The sequence below is a fragment of the Ursus americanus genome, chromosome 20 (assembly GCF_024610735.1).
Source record: "Ursus americanus isolate L20-20 chromosome 20, mUrsAme1.1.p, whole genome shotgun sequence".
Classification (NCBI taxonomy): domain Eukaryota; kingdom Metazoa; phylum Chordata; class Mammalia; order Carnivora; family Ursidae; genus Ursus; species Ursus americanus.
This window is the reverse complement of record NC_142146.1, coordinates 17,703,903-17,723,651: the sequence shown is the minus strand read 5'-3', so window position 1 is coordinate 17,723,651 and position 19,749 is coordinate 17,703,903. Positions and strand designations below refer to the sequence as shown.

At 41.4% G+C, this 19,749-nt stretch overlaps 1 protein-coding gene across 2 annotated transcripts in view; it reads left to right on the top strand.

The window, feature by feature from the left end:
- LRRC3B (leucine rich repeat containing 3B) overlaps positions 1–14,008 on the top strand; it is a 91,380-nt gene extending 77,372 nt beyond the window's left edge. For both annotated transcript variants that reach the window (XM_045774487.2, XM_087870153.1), the window contains exon 2: positions 12,753–14,008. In XM_045774487.2, coding sequence (XP_045630443.1) covers positions 12,917–13,696 — 780 coding nt within the window. In that variant the 5' untranslated portion in view covers positions 12,753–12,916 and the 3' untranslated portion in view covers positions 13,697–14,008. The remainder of the gene's footprint in view (positions 1–12,752) is intronic.
- The last annotated feature ends 5,741 nt before the right edge of the window (positions 14,009–19,749 follow it).

Below are 19,749 nucleotides of genomic sequence, written 5' to 3'. Positions count from 1 at the left end.
AGTGATTCTGTGTTCTATTCTCCACTTAACTACGGTGGTGTTAGTTTCCTATGGCTATTATAACAAATTACCACAAACTGTGGCTTGAAACAACACACGTCTGTTCTGTAGTTCTGGAAGCCAGAAGTTTGAAGTCATTTTGCTGGACCCAAATCACTTTGTCAGCTGGGCCCATTTTCTCCAGAGATTCTAAGGGAGCATCTGTTTCTTGCTGTTTCTAGCTTCTGGGGGTGCCCGCATTTCTTGTAGCCACATCCCTCCTATCTCTACCTTGGTAATATATTGCCTTCTCTCCCATATCAACTCCACCTCTGCCTCTTTCTGATAAAGACATTTGTAATTACATTTAGGGTTCACCCAGATAATCCAGGATGACCCCTCCATCTCAAGATCCCTAACTTAATCACATCTTCAAAGTCTCTTTTTCAATAAAAGGTAACCTCCATGGGTTCCAAGGATGAGGACCTAGATATTTGGGGGGAGGAGCATTTTTCAACCTACTACAATCTACGTTCTGGTCCCAAAGATTCACATCCATCCTCCATGCAAAATATATTCATTCATATCCAACATCCCCCAAACTCTCAACCCATTACAACATCAAATCAAAATCCAAAATTTCATCTAAGTATCATCAGCTCAAAAGTCCCAAATCTCATCAGCTAAATCATCCAAAGTAGATATGAGACAATGCTGGGCATGATCCATCCTGGGACAAAATTTCTCTCCATCTTCAAAGTAAAGTGTTTGGTCCAGGGCTTTGCACATAGTAGATGTCCAAGAAATGTTAGCCACCATTGGAGTTATTCCCTTTATTGCATTAAGGATAGGGTCACACTCTGGCCCTACACTCTCTTACCAGAGAGAAGACAAGGTGTAAAATGATGGTGGTGAGGTTAGTAACAATACTAGTAGTGGTAGAGGGGACAGTAATAGTAAACTCGTATGGAGACTTTATCGTGTAACAAATTTTTCTAAGTGTTTTATAGGTGCTACCTCAATTCATCCTCATGAAATCCCTTTGAGAGAGAAACTGTTACCCCCTTGTTCAATTGAGAAGACTGTGGGGTAAAGAGGTTATATAATTCATAAGAGGCTAAGCCATGACCTCCATGCTGCCCAATTAAAACCAGGTCCACTCTACACACGTGTTTCTGTCAGTGTGCTAGTCCTTTCATAGTCCTGGTGTACATGAAATACAATTTCAAAGAATTGTTTCTCATTTCACCTTGGATTTCTATTCTGTGTCGCTATGAGGAGATAAGCCGTACTCTAATGAGTATTCCTAAAACTCTCTTGCTTTATTAGGAAGGGATTTTTCTCTTGAAGTCCTTTTGTTGTTTTTTATTTTTTAAGCATAGAATGTCCCATTCAGATTTTCATTTGAGAAACTTGAAACTTTCCAACAAGTTGAAAAATTGGTACAATGAATAATTTTATATTCATTGTTTTACATTTAACAACTGTTAATCTTTTGCCACTTTTGTCTCCCACTTTCCACGTAAAAATATAGTTTTGTTTTTCCTGGATATTCTGGTCCCAAACCAGGCCCTCTATCTGCAGTTTACATGACATTTTACCCCAAAATACTTCAGTATGTGCCTCTTAAGAACAAGGAGTCTCTACTTCCTACTCAAATCATGAAAAGCCCAAGAAATTTATATTTCATACATTAATATTTAATATAGAGTTTGTATTAAAAATTTTCCCTAGTTGTTCCAGTAATGCTCTTTTCTAGCATTTTTTTTACATCCAGAAGTCAGTCTTTTGCATTCCTTTAGTCGTCACATGTCTTTTTCCTTTAATTGATAATAGTTCTGCAGACTGTTTTTGTTTTTTGTGTCTGTTTTGTTGTTGTTGTTCTGTTTGTTTCCTTTCAGTGACCCTTTGAAGCATCCTGACCAGTCACCTTGCAAAGTGTCTCAAGTTCTGGATTGGTCAAATCCTTTCCTCTTGATTAGATTCAAGTTAAATATATTTTGTCATGAATACTATTATAGGTTATGTGAGAATCATATCCTCGTCAGTTATGCTTAAGAAAAATACATGTACATCTCTGGAAAAGGAATGATCTGATATTTTAGGAAAACAGCCAAATACTGAAACCCACAATAGAACATAATTTTTACTTTTTATTTTTTTTAAGATTTTATTTATTTATTTGACAGAGAGAGAGACAGCCAGTGAGAGAGGGAACACAAGCAGGGGGAGTGGAAGAGGAAGAAGTAGGCTCCCAGCAGAGCAGGGAGCCCGATGTGGGGCTCGATCCCAGGACTCTGGGATCACACCCCGAGCCAAAGGCAGATGTTTAACGACTAAGCCACCCAGGCACCCCAGAGCATAATCTTTAAATGTCCATTGATGGTTTCTGATTTTTCTGATATTTATTTTATTTTGTCCTCATAACTATGAGACCAATGAAGTGGATATTATTGTTTCTAGTTCTAGGACAACAAAGGCTTAGAAGTGTGAGTGATGGGGCGCCTGGGTGGCACAGCGGTTAAGCGTCTGCCTTTGGCTCAGGGCGTGATCCCGGCGTTACAGGATTGAGCCCCACGTCAGGCTCCTCCACTTTGAGCCTGCTTCTTCCTCTCCCACTCCCCCTGCTTGTGTTCCCTCTCTTGCTGGCTGTCTCTATCTCTGTCAAATAAATAAAATCTTAAAAAAAAAAAAAAAAAAAGAAGTGTGAGTGATTTGCTAAATTCCTGAAATTCATTCCGCAGAATCTGGAGTTTGAATTCAGTTTCTAGATGTGGTTTGGATCTCAATCCTGTACTTTTCCCACCAAGTCAATGGATAGGGTTAATCAAAACAAGGTTTAAAAAAAAAAGAAAGAAAATGGTAACAGTCACTCATCCTACTCAGAAATGCAACTGAATTCAACATAAGTTAGTGTTTTCTAAAAGCAGCTTTCAGGTTGCTTCAGGACCCTGGTGAGTTTTAGGGAGCCTACATTTATGTAGATTATGTGTTAAGAGCTTGCAAAGCTCTCACTGTTAAATGTCATAGGCACTTGCTGAGAAATAATAATAGAGAAGCAGAAAGAAACTGAGATGGATAGGTTCCCACTCAATCTCCCTATAAACTTGCAGCATGTTGAATAATAAATACAGATGTTTGCAAAGACAGTTTTATCTTTATTCTGTGTTTAGTCTCACAGAGAGAGAGATACTAGGTCCAAAAAAAAAAAAGTGATTTTTGTTTGTGTGTTTCTTTGATTTCCTCTGTTTTTCCAGTGGGTTTCTGGGTGGGAAGAATGTTTAAATCCATCCTGGAGACCTACGGACATTAGATCATGTAGAAAGGAGGCAATGCATTCATAAGAGTTGGGTTTTCCCCCCCAATAAATTGAGGGTTTGCTTAAAGAATTATTTTGTGAAATAGGCTCCAAAGAGGAAAAGCAGTACCTGAATTGACTGAGATCTGGGACAGATGGATATCATGTCATTTTGATAAAAGTTTTGTGTGAGTAGCCTTTAAGAGATTATTATAAGAAAAGGAGTTTCTCTTCTTGTTATTGACTTTCCTGAAGTTTGTAGGAAGCAGTTAACAGAGGACTGGTTTGGCATTTAAAACTCAGTACTTGTGTTTACAGACCCTCCATATCAAAAAGTGGCCAGTAGGAGAGATACATAAGCCAACGAGTGTTGAATGGGACCTACTGTGTAAGACACTTGTGTCCAGGTTCTGTCCTGCTACCCAGCTGTGTGACTTTAAGCAGTCTCCTCCATTCAGTGAATTCCTCAACTATACTAAAATAAGACCAATGATGTTTATAATGTGCATCTAAAAGGGCTGTTTATAGATAATTGCATGAGATCATATCCATGGACTTGCCCCCACAAGCATCTAATGTAATGGTAGTTCACAAATGTAAGGCAAATGTAATGTTAGAGCTTTTGGTTTAGAAGCATAGGGGAGGCAATTTCTCTCTACATTTCTAGGTTCATTTGGCTGGTCTGTTAATTAAATTGATATAAGACAGATTAATAGGAGAAAAACAAATTTAATTACATACAGGGAGCCCCACAAACACAATGAGGCTCCCGGACAGGCAATTGAGGTGTGCATGCCATTCTGAGCAAAAATGAAGGGGGTGGGGTGTGAGGCTTCAAAGGGAAGGAAGACCATTCACAGAAAGATGGCAAGAGCAAATGTTTAGTAAACATGTTTGTGAGACCATGCAGAGATAATGGGACACAGAAAGGAAGCTGAACAAACAGGCCCTGCTGACCTCCACCCATCTCACCACACCTAGTCCATTCCCTTTGTAGTTACCTCTGGTGCTAGCTCTCTTCCTAAACCAGGCCCTGTATCTGCATTCTTAGAGGCAGCTAAGAGGGAAGTATAAAGCTCTTCCTGAGTCTTTTAGGACTTGATTGTCTTCAGCTCAAAATAATCATCATGCCAGAGTGGTGCTCTCTGGAGAGACTTGTTCTGAACCCCTTCAGAAGCATATGTCAGCTGTTCTCCCTCTCTCCTCCCATCCTGCTAGTCTTCCTTTCTAGCAATACTTCCTCCAGTGTAAAACCCATCATGGTCCTTGTTCCTCATCTTAGTGGAATCAGTTGAGAAGAAGGAAAAAAAATATGGTAGTTTCTCTGTAAAGCAGTGTACCGTGCCGTGTTTGACCACATGAGCTATGGAAGCCAAAGGACCTGAGTTCAGATTATGCCTCTTTAACTCAGCATCTATGACAAGTGCACAAGTTACCTCACCTCTTTATGCTTCAATTTGCTCATCTGTGCGAGGGTCATAATTGCCACCTTTCACAGTGGTACTGAGGATTATACAACGTGATACATGTATATCCAGAATAAAATGCAACTCACTTTCTGCTTCCACCATTCCTTTCATCTCTGTTCTGTGCAGGCAATCATCTTCCTCTAGTCCCTGAATGACATCAGTCAGCCCCATGATTTTGTGCCAGTCGCAGGTAATAGACTGTCCTACCATTACTTTAGGTCACAAGCTCAATTAACTTAAACCAAAGTAAAAATGGAATATGGTAATGTTAATGTCTAATTCAAGAGATTAGCCAATACTCTGAATTTCTTCTAATAGCCAGCTGTTCTCCCCTCTTCTTTGTTTCAGGCATAAAGGAAAGGGGAAGAAGGTATGGTGGGTAGCTCGATTTCTCCTCTCTGCCCCTCTCTCCCACCCCTCTCCCAGGCCTTCAGCATCACTGGGTATCAGCTGCTCTGCTCAGAGGCTCACTGGAAGGTAGAATGAGATGGGCCTGGTGCCTCTCTCCCAGGGCCTCTTCAAGCCCCCTACTCACCCATATGACTCCCCTGGCCCCTGTGGCGGATACAGTCCAGATAGCCACTTCCCCCAGATCTAAGCATCTGCCCTTCCGTTTTTTGTTGCTCAGACCCCTCTGCCTTACCAAAGAATCCTATGGGACCATGAAAAAGGACCTGAGATACTTTTCACTGGGGATCTCCTTCCCGCAGGTGGCCATATCTGACCCAGAGGAAATAGTTTTCTATCCCTTTTCTGACAAAGTCTGGGAGTGCAGGCTCAAAACATTACCCAATTCTACTGCCCAACAATAGGCCAACCTTGTTCTTGTTCTAAGATATTCTGCACCTCCACCCCAGCTCCAGGAATCCTGTAATAACTCTCTCCTCTCCTTGGGGAGATGACAGCATAGGTACCTCTTGATGCTTTTAAAGTGGGCAAGGTCATACGTGTTAGACTCAAAGAACATTGTCAGCTAACCTTCACATGGCAACCTGACCCCTCACGTTGGAATTCTATATCCATTTAACCAGGAACCTAGTCAGAACTTCAATTTTATCATCCATTACTCATGTTAGATGAGTTCATCACTTAATAAATACCCGGAATGTAAAAAATGCCAAGTAAACAATAGCTGTTTTAATGATGAAATGAGAATGGATCCTAATGATTTCAAGAAGTATTTGTTAAATTTTTACCATGGGCAATAAGAGCATATAAAAATGGGTAAGACATTGATCGTACCCTTTGAAAACTCGTAGTCCGGTAGCGAAGATAAACATAGCTTTAATTACAAAAGCAAGAGTTTCGAGATTTCAGGAGCTCCTGATTTTAAAAATTATGGGTCTGCAAGCAGATTAAATATAAGGATCCTCAGTTCCTCCTGTACCCGTCAGCCTTATCAGTTCATATCCTTAACTAAATGATGATAGCTGCTGTTATAAAACAGCCCCCTAAATGACTCCTGGGCCAGATCTTCCTCTGCAGGAAGGCAATTCCAAGCTGGAGAGGTCTTCGGTTGGGATGACTTCTGGTAGATCTCATGTTTGTGGAACAAAACGCTGTTCATCATCAGCTCTGGAATTGGTGATCTCTATTTATTGAGCTCAGGTTTCTGTGTCTGTGTGAGAAGTGTAGTGGGACACAGGACTGGAAAAGGAGGATTGTTATAAACAACAGGGGGTCATAAAAGCTTTTCACCCAGTGGAAATACATGCTCAGATGGTTATTTTAATCCGACATTAAAAGAGCGGAAGCTGCACGTGGGCCGTCCAGGAAAGATGCTCTTGCTTCCTTTCGGAGCAAGAGGATGGAGGTTTGAACAGGAAAGAGGCAGTGGGGACCCAAAGCACAAGACAGGGGGCACAAGGAGGATGAAAATGGAAACTGTTCTCAAAAAATCAGGAAGAAAGACTAGGTGGTGTAGGGCAGAGGAGGAATGTAGTTTGGGGGAGGGTGTGATAAAGGGTAAAATGATTTTACTTTTAGGGATGCCCAGTTTGAAGCCTGGGTGGAATCTTCTGGTAATAGGTGGTTGTGAATGGAAGGTAGAACTGAAGTTCCTGGCAGAGCTCAGTGCTAAAGATGTGAATGAAGGTGTTTGTCTCTGTGAACATGATCTCAAAGAGCAGCAGTAGAGAAAATTATCTCTACAGTTCATTCACCTCAATAGCTCAGATCCCAACGGTCCCTAATTTTTTGGTCAGGAATTACACATTGATGTCTTCTGAAACCCAAGCTTAGTCCGTAGAAAACCTGAGCATATAAAGAAATTCTTATATAATTTCTATAATAGGTTATAAAGCTAATTTTGGAAATATTACATTGAAAATATCACACACTCAAACTGTAGTCTTTGTGGAAGTAAATGAAAACTACCCAAATGAGAACAAGCAAAGGCCATTTTCCCCAAGCTTTCTATAGCAAGGGAGCCAGCTGCCATCCCCTGCATTTGGCAGAGACTCACAAGCAGGCAGGGGAGTGGAAAAGCTGGATAGAGGGGAAAATTCTGAAAGGCTTCAGAAGTGCCCTGTTGGGTGGCTGTTGGCATAGGGAAGCTGGAGGCAGGCTAGGTAGAACCAGATAATCCTATGCAATTGGTGAGGGGAGCAGATTTGTGTTTCCATGGTCAGTCCTGAATTAGAAGTAGGAATGAAAATTAGGGAAGCTAGCGGTTACTGATCTGGCTGAGTTGGGACAACTGCTACAGAGATTGGAGCTTGACTTCCTGGGCTGGTTGCAGCAGGTTGGGAGTTCAAGTTCTATTTTTATATATGGTCTCACCATGGTCCCTTTGCATCTTCAGTCTCTCATCTTGAAACACGTTCAGCTTTTTAAAATTTATTGTCTTGTTATTTACTCAACCTTCTTGGCCACCATTGTCCAACTATTTCATGCGTTCAAAAATTGCCTTCTGAGACATTATGTTCAGACTGGTTTTTCAGTTAGTCTCTGGTTCTTTGTATTAACTTTTTTAACTTTTTATGTAAACAAAAACAAACAGAACTCCTTTATACCACAGAAAGTTAAATCCATCAGAAGGGTATAAAATAAAAAAATAAAACAAAAAAACCCCCAGCTCCTTTTCTCCCCATTGGCCCCCAAAATTCCACTCTTCAGTTAAGCACAATCAATAGTTTCTTATACATTTCCCTCCATGCAGATCCTTTCAGAAACGATCTATGCATATGTGAACATATAAATTCTATACCTACAGTTGCACGGTTACTTCCTCTTTTTAAAGAATTTTGTACAAATAGGATGATGCTATTAGAACCCCTTCTTCCAGGCTGTTTTTTGAGGTCATCTTTGCAGACCTTTACATCAGTACAATTCAGTCTAACTTGTTCTTGTATTTTAAAATTTGAATAGATATTCCTAAATTGCTCAGACAAAAGGAGTGCCCCAAGTATCCCCTTGTCAGGTTTTGAGAGTGCTCTGTTCTTCACATCTTCACTGACAGTAGATATTCTTCCTCATTTTAACCAAGATGTTAAGTACTTTAACATGAATTTGTTTTACTGTCTGTGAGATCAAGGATCTATTCATATGATTTATTGGTCATTTGTATATATTGTTTTTCTGTCCATTTTTCTGTTGGATCGGGTTCTTATCCCTTTGTGAGAACTTCTTGTATACTAAAGAAATCAACCTTTTATCTTATCATCTATCCTTTCATGTTGAGTATGGTCTTACTTTGTGCCATATGGAAGTTTTAATTTCAAATACTTAAATTTATGAGATTTTTTTCGCCCATTGATTTGAATTTTACCTCCCAGATCGAAAGACCTTCCTGTGTTGCCATGTTGTGCTTTTTAATCAAATCCTTGTAGGTAACAGAGTTGCATGGAATGTAATTGGGAGAAATCGGTGTGTCTGGTATTTCTTCCTGAATTGGTACACTCACTTATCTCAGAAGAGTTAATGAAAGCTTTGGGTTAGAAGCCCTGAGTGTCCCTGAGTGTCCCCTAATGATGAGAAGAAGAGAACAGGAAGCAAGATAGAGTTGTTAATCAACCACTGAAAGATCTGTCTTCTCAGGCAGTCTGCTAAATGCACTTTTTTTTTTTCCTTTCTGTAAACAGTACTTGATGGTTGCCACCCAATCCAGGCATTAATTGCTCTGGCTCAGAAACCTGTGTGATAGGGAAATGTGAGCAAGGCATGGGTCTGGGGATAAAATGGCCCCCTTTAGGGAGCCCAGCTCATACCTAAATGCACACCCCAAAATACCGTAGCTTCCTGCCCCAGACATATTTGAAGGGAATGAGGGAATGAGGATAGGGTTGTGTAATGAGTTGAGAAGTGGAGAGGGGGTGTCAAGAGGTAGAAGAGATGCTGTTTAATTTGCTCTGCCCCTTTGGCTGGTCTTGTTCCTTATCAGGAGGACAGGCAGTGATGCTGCTTCTGTCCTTGCCATCACCAGTGTGACCGCAGGCCTTCTTCGTGCTCTGCATCCTCATTCTGAAGTTAGAAAGGAGGCACTCTCTTTTTCCAGCAGGATAGTTAGTTTGCTGCTTTGCATTGGTGGGTGGACCCAACTGAGACAGAGCAGGAGGAAGTTTGGGATTTAGAATGTTAGTTTCAGGGTTAGCTGCTCTTTAGATTTGTACTATGCTGGCTAGTAACTGATGAATATCCACATTTTTACTGAGGCATGTCTCCCCATGTCTTCCTTTTCCAAGAACCCCTCTTGACCTATCCACAATATAAGACAATGTCAAGCTGCTAATCCCTTTGGAAAATAGTAATTCAGCATAATAGAGTGGAGAGGCAGTTCTTCCATCCTCCCTGCTGAAGATGACCTTGACTCGATAATTTTGGCCCTCTGTCTGCCTCCTAGACATCGAAGGGCTCAGTTCTCTACTTCTTGCATCTCTTCTCACTTCGTCTTGGCTGAGGGAGGAGGATCTAGAGGCTGAGTCATGGTTGCCCAGTCATCTAGCCAATCCCAGAGCTTTTCCTTCTCTTTTATCAAACATCATAGAAAGAAAATGAATCTTTAGTTTGAGTCCAACCTCTCTGAACCTGAGAGATACTCTGTATTTGTGTTCCTAATAGGCCTTCTATTTGGTGTATAGATGGATCATTTGGGCATGAAGAGGTATTGCACTCTAATGTTGAGAACCCAAGATGTGTCCTAATCATTTCTTGGCTGTCACCATGACCATTGGACTGATCATTCTGGAAAAACCAAGATTAAGTCTCAAGAAGCCTACTGAAAAGAAGCTCCATTCTTCCTTCCATCGACTAGGAGCCTGCTTGATTTTTTCCAAAGACCGCCATGTCAACTTATAAAACCAATAGACATTGGATGAGCCAATGTATATATTAAAAATAAAAATACTCACCCTAGGGAAGAAAAAGCACAGCTAGATTCCTCAGTATTTTTGGGGTCATTCATACAATAGATATTTATTTAGCCCTTACTACATGCCAAACACTGTGGTTGCATTTGAGAATGTATCTGGGATAATAATAGTAACTGTAGTCAACAAGTATTGAACTCTCACTGCTTTCATAGGCATTGGGCTAAATGCTTTATGTGGATTATCTCATAGAATTCTCAAATCAGCTCTGTAATTGGGTACTTTTTATAATTTCTATACAAAGATAAGGAAAATGAGGTTTAGAGAGGTTAAATAACTTGCCCAAGAGCATATTGCTAACAAGGATTACAGCTGGGATACAAACCAGTGTACTTTTCACTTTTTAATTGTTTGCTGCTGTTTCTGCATGAGGCGGAAACAAGACCCTGCCCTCACAGAACTGTTAGTCTCAATTGGTGAACATTTTTCTTCAGATAGACTCTGACTCAGTCTCTGGAGAGATGTGGAGTATCCTCCAGAGAAGACTTCCCACTTTTCAGCAGGATCTAGGCCAGTGGTACATACTCAATTGACGGGAGTTGGTTCATTATACAGACTCTTCTTATTTTCTCTACTCAAGTTCATGTTTCCCGTCTCTTGTGTCCTTCTCATGTCCTCATCCTAGCATCCTTTGCCTTATCCTTCTGCCACCCTCTCTTCTGTCTGAGTTCCCTCCCCTCCACGCCTGTTTATTTTTTTCTCTCTCCCATCTAGACAATCACTAGAGCCCCAAATGTCATGCAATGCAGTATTGAAGGAAAACATGGAAGGGAGGGAAACTCACTGCAAATGAAATGAGCTATTGATGGATGGCTTTGTAAGCCTAGGGGTCCTTCTTTAGCATTCTCTGGCATTTAAGGGACTCAGGATTCCAAAAGCACATCCACTCCATTCTGCTGGTGCTAATCTCATTTTTTCCATGATTAACAATCCCGTTCATTATGTTTTCAGCTCACATTAATCTTCTCTTCTGTGAGTTTGGTAACATTTGGAGTCATTTCCCTCTGTATTTATCCATCTGGGATCTTTAGAAAAGATAAGTTTGCAGAGAGTCATTTGTTGCTCACTGCAGTGAGAAGAAGGAACATTCTCCTTGTTTCTCACATCTTGAAAGAGGACCCTCTGAATTCAGGCACGGAGCTCCCTTGAACTCCATAGGGTACTCAATTTGGGATTAAACTGCTGCGTAACAGCATCAGAAATCACAACAAGTGATGCTCCCTGGATCCTGACTGTCCTCCTAGAGCGGATGAGATTGGGAGAGAGTTGTGGGCGTAGTGGAGAGAGCTAGGCGATTCATAAGTCAGAACAAAGCCTTTGGCCTGAGTCCTGTCTCTACCACCTACAAGCTATTCGACCTTGGGCGAATCACATAATCTCTCCAAAATCCACTCACTTTCTCCGTGAACTGGTCTCAGATCTCTGTCTTCTCTAAATGAAAAAGTAGTTTTGAGGGTTCACTTATATTCTCATCTCTGTTTTTGAGTAAGCTTATATCCTTATGTATATCACTTAATTTTTGCCATTTTGGAAGCCCCTTCCAACAATATTATATATATATATATATATATATATATATATATATATATATATATATATATATGTGTGTGTATATATATATATATATATATTTCAACAATCATATATATATAATTGGAAAGAAAAAAGAGGCTATTGGGAAAGTCTTAGAGGCTAATATATTTAAGTTCTTATCTCGTATTTTAAAAAGTCATAAAGGCGGGCCTGGGTGGCTCATTCAGTTAAGCGTCTGACTCTTTCTTTCAGCTCAGGTCACAGTCTCAATATTGTGAGATTAAGCTCCTTGTCAGGCTCAGTGCAGAGTCCGCTTGGGATTCGCTCCCTTTCCCTCACCCACCCTGCCTCTTTCCCCGCTTGCTCTCTGTCTCTCTCTCTCAAATAAATAAATAAAATCTTGAAAATAAATGGATAAAAAATAAAAAGTCTTGGAGGTGTGTGTCATATTTGAAGATCTATTGGGGGAGAGGATATATTGTTTGGAAAACAGAGAAAAACAGGGAGACAGCTCTTTTGGAGATCCTGGTCTATCAGTCCCTAGCAACATTCTGTTGTGAAAGTTGGAATGCATTTATTCATTTCTTAATTCAAGTAAGATGTTTCTTTAGAGAAAATATTCCAGTTGGACATCCATTCAAAAGCCATGACAATTATTGCTATCTACGGTCATTAGCCATGAAATACCGGTGTTATTTCTCATTGCTGCTCAAGAGCAGGTCTAAATTGCATTAATGCATCTGTTACCATAGAAAGGGGGAAGGTCTAATTAAATTTTATTGCTGTCTAATTTAGAAGGGGTTCAAGATGTTGAGAGGACTAGTAGAGACGAGAGAAATCTGGACCGTTTGCTGTAATTCTGCACAACTAAAACCAAGGCAACACTATTTAAAAATGTTGTCTTTTATTGACAGTCCTTTCGCCCAACACCTGGGATTTGAGCAGGAGACTCCCATTATGCAGATAATTCCCAGTGCTGTCGATGAAAATTAACTACATAACCAACTCTCCTGCCCACATAGAATGCCAGACGCCTGAGAGCACTTTTAATTGCAATGTACCTCCCTCTGCAAAAAAGGTAATTGCATCTGCTTCCCTTTTCTTTAGGTACCCAAGCAAGGACAGGAATAATGAAGAGACACGTGTGTTAGCTGCAACCTTTTGAACCAAGCAAGAAGGAAATCAACAGTGTGGACAGGGCTGGAACCGTTGCCACGCTTGCTTATCGGAGTGAATGAGGAATGGGCTTGTGATTATGCTGACATTCCAGCATGAATCTGGTAGACCTGTGGTTAACCCGTTCCCTCTCCATGTGTCTCCTCCTACAAAGTTTTGTTCTTATGATACTGTGCTTTCATTCTGCCAGTATGTGTCCCAAGGGCTGTCTCTGTTCTTCCTCTGGGGGTTTAAATGTCACCTGTAGCAATGCAAATCTCAAGGAAATACCTAGAGATCTCCCTCCTGAAACAGTCTTACTGTATCTGGACTCCAATCAGATCACATCTATCCCCAACGAGATTTTTAAGGACCTCCATCAACTGAGAGTTCTCAACTTGTCCAAAAACGGCATTGAGTTTATCGATGAGCATGCCTTCAAAGGAGTAGCCGAAACTCTGCAGACTCTGGACTTGTCTGACAACCGGATTCAAAGCGTGCACAAAAATGCCTTCAATAACCTGAAGGCCAGGGCCAGGATCGCCAACAATCCCTGGCACTGTGACTGTACCCTACAGCAAGTGCTGAGGAGCATGGCGTCCAACCACGAGACAGCCCACAACGTGATCTGTAAGACTTCTGTGTTGGATGAGCACGCCGGGAGACCATTCCTCAATGCTGCCAATGATGCTGACCTTTGTAACCTCCCTAAAAAGACTACCGATTATGCCATGCTGGTCACCATGTTTGGCTGGTTCACCATGGTGATCTCCTATGTGGTGTATTACGTGCGGCAAAATCAGGAGGATGCCCGGAGACACCTTGAATACTTGAAATCCCTGCCGAGCAGACAGAAGAAAGCAGATGAACCCGATGACATTAGCACTGTGGTATAGCGTCCGAGCAGACTGGCGCTGAGAAAGAAAGTCATTTGCAGCTGCGAGAGAATAAGTGGTTTACTTTTCCCATCCATTGTAAACATTTAAAACTTTGTATCTCCGTTTCTTTTGAATTATGCCACTGTTGAACTTTTAACAAACATAACAACGTAATGAATCATTTTAGTTTAGGCGACCCACCCCTTTCTTGTACCCCCAGTGGTATCTTCCTGAGTAAGCTACTATCTGAACATAAGTTAGATCCATCTCACTATTTAATAATGAAATTTATTTTTTTAATTTAAAACCAAATAAAAGCTTAACTTTGAACCATGGAAAACAGAGTGACTTATTGTTCCAGAAAACAGTATGGCCATTCCGTTGCTTTCAAGAGAAATGGACAACCTTATGAACCTAAAGAACTATCATAATGAAAGATGTGTTATTAAGCCCTACTGTACACCAGGGAGCCATAGCTGAAATATCGAGCAAGGAAAGTATCTGTCAGACCTTAAAATACTGAGCCGAACAACCCCGAGCGATAATACACAGTGTGGCATCCTGCAGAGGCTTCAGCTGGGATGCTGCTAGGTGTTGCTACCCAAAAGTGGGTGTGTTTAGCTATTTATATATAAATATATATTTATATTATATTTTATATAATTTATGTAAATAATTTATATAAACATATAATTTGTATGATATAAATAATATTTATATATAAATAGCTAAACACACTACTTCTACTCCATACTAGAAACATGGAAAAGAAAAAGACAGCCCACATTCTGTCCTTAGGATCACCTTTTGGTGGGCAAGGGTATGTGACTCACACAGAAACAGTTACGCTGAAAAAGAAGGTCTAACAGTCGCGTAGCATCAACTGTGTCCGAGGCATTTTTATACTATTATTATGTGTCTCAACCCTCACCACAAAAGTAGAACGTGACAACTGCCCCATTAGAGGAAATTACAGGTGGAAGGAGTTCAGCAGCCTACCAGGTAGAAAGTACTAGAACTTGAATTTGAAGCACATCTTTCTCTCTCCAAAGGCTGAGACCTTTTCATTATGTTCCTACTGGGTTGGTTTGTAGAGGAATGATTTACATGCTAAAAAAATGTGGCCATTTTAAGTGTACAGTTTTGACGGATGTATATACCTGCATATCAAGATATTGCGTCTCTGCTACAGTTCGCAGATAGGAGAAAGCTCATTCAGTCCTGGGAGTAGGGAATTGTGGGTTTTTGTTTGTTGTTTGAGGTGCCGTCACAGATAACGCTTGGAACTTGGGTGGGATCTCATCAGGTAGTGATATAGGCAAGGAAGATTGATGAACCAGAGGCTGGGCGCGGGGGAGCAAAGAGGTATTTGGGATGAAGCAGTCTGTGTGAGGGAGGAATAAGAGACAAAACTGGAGCCATATCAGGGTGATCTCAATTCTTAGGAATAAGAATGACTAATAGAATTTATGGAACACTCAGGACACACCAAGTACTTTTTTTGGGTTGTATTAATTAATCCTTCCAATTCTTCTTTTGTGAATGAGGGATCAGAGACACAGGAGTTGCAGTAATGAATCCAGGATCCTAGCCTTATAAGAAGTATAGCAGATACTGAAATCCAGTCAGTCAATTTTAGAACCTAGAAACCTCTTAACCACTGTCCTGCATTGCTTTACAATCATACACTACTACTGAAGTTGCTGGTTCCCCAGACGAAGAGGGTTGCAGATTCCTACGTGATAGTCTCATTAACAAAGTAATAGCAAAAATAGCCCTTTGTGAGGCTTCAGTAGGAAGGAGGGATCCTTTGCAATTTTGGCCCACAGAGACTTCTCCAACCCACATTAAGTTGTCTTTAGGCCTCCAGGAATCACATTTCTGCCCTTGGAAAGCACAGCAGTTCCTATCCATATCAACAGTCTCTTTAGGGGTTACTGACATGGACCATGAGGGTCAGCCAACCTAAGACCTGCGGGAGAGCGTTCAGAACAACGTGGCGAGGCTACACTGGCATATACCCCAGGGCCGGGGGATTGGCAGACCCACCCTGGCCTTACTGAATAATGTAAGGCCTCGTCTGCAAGTCTGAGATGTGAAATTCGGAATAAGAGCCCTAGCACTTCTGCATCCCAGTGAGAAAGAAGCCAGACTGTCTGCTCTTGCTAACTGGGTTTGAATGCCTTCCAGAGAAATTGGGAGCTTGGCTGAAGATTTAACGCCCCCTGGAGGACAACATTATAATATATCTCAGTAAGTACTACCACAGAGAGATGCCCAACTGCGACTTTTTATTGCGCTCAAGATTAGGAAGTCCAGCCATTGCTAAGATAACCCTTGAAAAAATTAATTGCCTTTATTTGAGTGTGTGAGTCACATTCGTTTTAGGAAAGCATTCACAAATCACATAATCCATTTCAGTTTGCTGCTTCCGAAATAGCCTTCCTATTCGTACTAATAAGAGTTTATTTTCCTAATGGCCAATTGCATTAGTCAAGTGAAAGTACCTATAAAAAAAAAAAATCTCTGAAAAGTGTGGTAGGGCAGTCAGCTGCTGGTTGAGGTGGCAGTGTGAATTCCCACTTTTGGGTTGGTAACTCACTGCATACATAGAGCTAAGAGGGGCATCCTAGGTTAATAATCGTTCCCCTGCCTGGATTCTGTGTGTAGGTTTTTAGTTAAGAGCGCTGTAAGTGCGAGAGCTTTAAAAAACAACTTTAAGGTAGGTTGCCATGAATTGGAGTGGTTAAGCCATTGAAGGAAAAAATTAATTCTTTAAAAACAAACCAATAACAGGCTATAAGACCCCTTCATGACCAGAACTGGAAGGAAACACACTTCCCATCAGCTAGTAGGATGTGTCACCCTACTGGACCAACAGCACACGATGCCAAGGAGTGGCTTCCTAAGGCCCACAGCTGGCTGAACAGAAAAAGCCCTAAAATGCCTGCTTCAGTTTTGATCCCAGTATGCTCCCTAAGTTTCTGAACCCTCGTACGTGTTTATATACATGGAAAGCTACCTATTTTAGGACTGTAAGGTTTTTGAAATTCACCATCATCTTATTATCCGAGGCGCATACACACCATCTTGCCTTTTAAATATTTTAAATAACAGCTTCTCTGCTCAACCCCCCTCTTTTGGCCTCCCTCTGCCAATCTCAACCTCTTTGGTTCAAAAATACCTGGGAAGTTTCGTCTAATCATTGACAGTGTGCTTATCTCGGAAGCAAGGCAAATCATAAAACATGCCAGCCCAACTGGAACATTTTTAAGAAAGTGATAAAAAGTTATGTAATGGAAGATGTAACTTTCAAGAACACTTTGGCAAATTGCAATGCACTGATATACAAATTCTGCCAGGTACGCGTTGTTCTTTTTTACGTCCTTCGACGATTACCCACAATAATTCTTGTTCTGGCATCAACAAGCATAAGGCAGTCTGAGATGTGGGTAGGTTTTCCTTATTGGCTCCAGACTTCCAATTCATTCAGTAAGTTCTCTCATCTATCTGGCACAGCTAGAGAATGGAAAATTCTGCCTAATGAAATGTTCAGGTTACTAGAAACAGATGAACTCCTAGAATCTCAGGGCTGGAAGAGTCCTAGAGATGATCTCACCCTCCGATTTTACAGGTGCTGAAATGGAAACCCTCAGCCTTGGACACTGGCATGCATGTGCCCATACTCTCCACCGAGTGTCCTTCATAGGACACCAACTGCCTCTCCCGATGCTCTGTCCCCCGGTCTTCAAAGAAACAGAGCAATGTAACAATATAGAGAGCATGAAAATGTCCTGGCTCTCAGCAGCGGTTTCTTTGAGGATTCAAAAGGCACCTGAGGTGCCTACATCATCACAGAGTTGTCATGAAGAATATCCGTGATTGTAAAAAGCTTCTTGCTCCCTCAAGATAGGATGAGATCATCTGTTTTCCTTTCACAAACAGCCCCCAGATAACATGCTCAACACTAGGCAAGATCTGGCTTCTCCAGGGAGAGATGGAGAAAATGATTTGGTGCAGCTTCCTGGGGAGGGAGGGTTGATTAGCATGTGTTTCCTTGAGTGGCAACATAAACCCCAAGGAGTCAAGTGCAGCCCTGCTGGCAGGAGGGGAGTCCCTGCCTCTACCTGATGTTCTTCTGGCTTCCCGAAGTGATGTCACTGATTCATCAAGTTGGCTGGTCTGACCCAGACAAAGCAGACCAAAAGCAAACTCATTTGCCACACATTTGTCAATGCCCTCCCCAACCCTCTTCCAAATCCAAATAGGTGAGTCAGGATTTAGGGAAGAGGGAGACCTGAATGCCTCATCCCACATTTGCCCACACTCTCGTATGGATGGTCCCAGATGCACCAAATGAATTAATGGGACACGTGCATCTGGCAGGGGGCGCTCCTTAAGGTCTAACACTTTTTCCGGCCAACTCAGGGAAATTACCATCCTGAGGCCACGAGACGGACATAGGGTCCAACTGTATCATGGGTGGGAGACAGTAAAAGAAAACCCACCCCTACTTTATGGCTCTAACTGATTTAATATTAAAAGAACCAGAAGCTAGTGTAATTGTTTAAGGTGTGTGTGTGTGTGTGTGTGTGTGTGTGTCCGTCCATGTGTGCATTGGGGTAATATGGTAGGGAATTGGGTCCTGAAAGCATCAGGAAAAGAGGTAGTGAGATCACTGAAAACAAAATCTTGCCATAATCTGATCTAGAGATGACTGAGCTTTGGGATTTCCAGGGAAATTATTAGATGTATTTTCAAAGCTGTCCCCATGTATGGAGAAAACATGTATGCTTGTCACTAATGGCAAGGTTTGATTTGCTCGGGTTTGAGTTGCTCAAGTTTGAGAGTTATGGTTTTTCTTTGGCTGACAAATGTTCTGCACTTTGCTCACTATTTTCAAAAAAGAATCAATGCGCTTACTTTCTTTGCCTATAGATATCCAAGCATCCAACCGACAAGAATTTGCTGAAGCTGACCTTAAAAGCTAGGCTTGAAATGAATATGTTGTGGGTCTCCCTGGGGTTGGACTGAAATTCTTTTTCTTTTTCTTTGATATTTCATTTACTTTTTTCTTCCGAGAAGAGTTTGCAAAATGGAAGGCAATTTAAAATCTGGCTGTTGGTCTAAAGATTAACAAGCCATCTGTTGAGCTAATGGCATTGATTGTTGAATAGATTTTAAAATAAAATGGCCCACAGGGAGTGGGATGGGGCTAATTTACACAAGTCCAGCTTCCTTAGGCTTGCCCACATTCCTTCTAGAAGAAAGATATATGAAAGATGTTGGTCTGCTCTCAAAGTCTTTCATCCTCACAGACTGTCTTGCCAATTCCCTGGCTATCCACGGAGCAAGCTGCAGTGACAAGAGGAGAATGTGAAATGAAGAACTGAGGAGAAAAATCAGGGCGAGCACTCCCTGGAAGAAGGCTCTGGGGAAACAAACAGGACTGACCTAAACTGACATTTTCAGCCCTTTACCATTCACGAGACCTTCTATCTTCACATTAAAACAGGAACTGAGGAATCCCTGTGTATCAGTCACAGATAAAGAACCTTTTATCAAATAAAAGAACATTTTGTCAAATAAGTCCCCCTTCCCTAACAACAGTTATCATTTACCTGGCATAGTACCAGGTTCCGTTTCTACCTTCCCTAGTTCTGACAACAGCCCTGCCAAGTAGATATTATCACTGTTCCCATTTTACAGATGAAGAAACTAAGACTCAGAACGTATCCCGCCCAAGCCCTCACAGCTAACGTGCAGTAGCGGAGCCGGTCTAGCTATCTGCAAAGTCCTTTTCTCCACGTAAGCCCCACTGCCTGGTTACACTTCGTCCTTTCGTTTTATGAAGTCTTGTCTTAAGTCCCACGATAATAAATGAAGAAAGACAGGGCAAGTCATTTTTCTTAATTGGCACAGGAGAGAAAGGAGGTGCAAAAGAAAAGCAAGCCTTGGCTCATTGGGCCAGGTCTCAGCACTGGTGTTTGGGGACTGCCTTGATTCATCGCCATTTTCCACCCATCCCTCTGTGCCCAGCTCTGAAATCCCACGTATACATAAAGTAAACC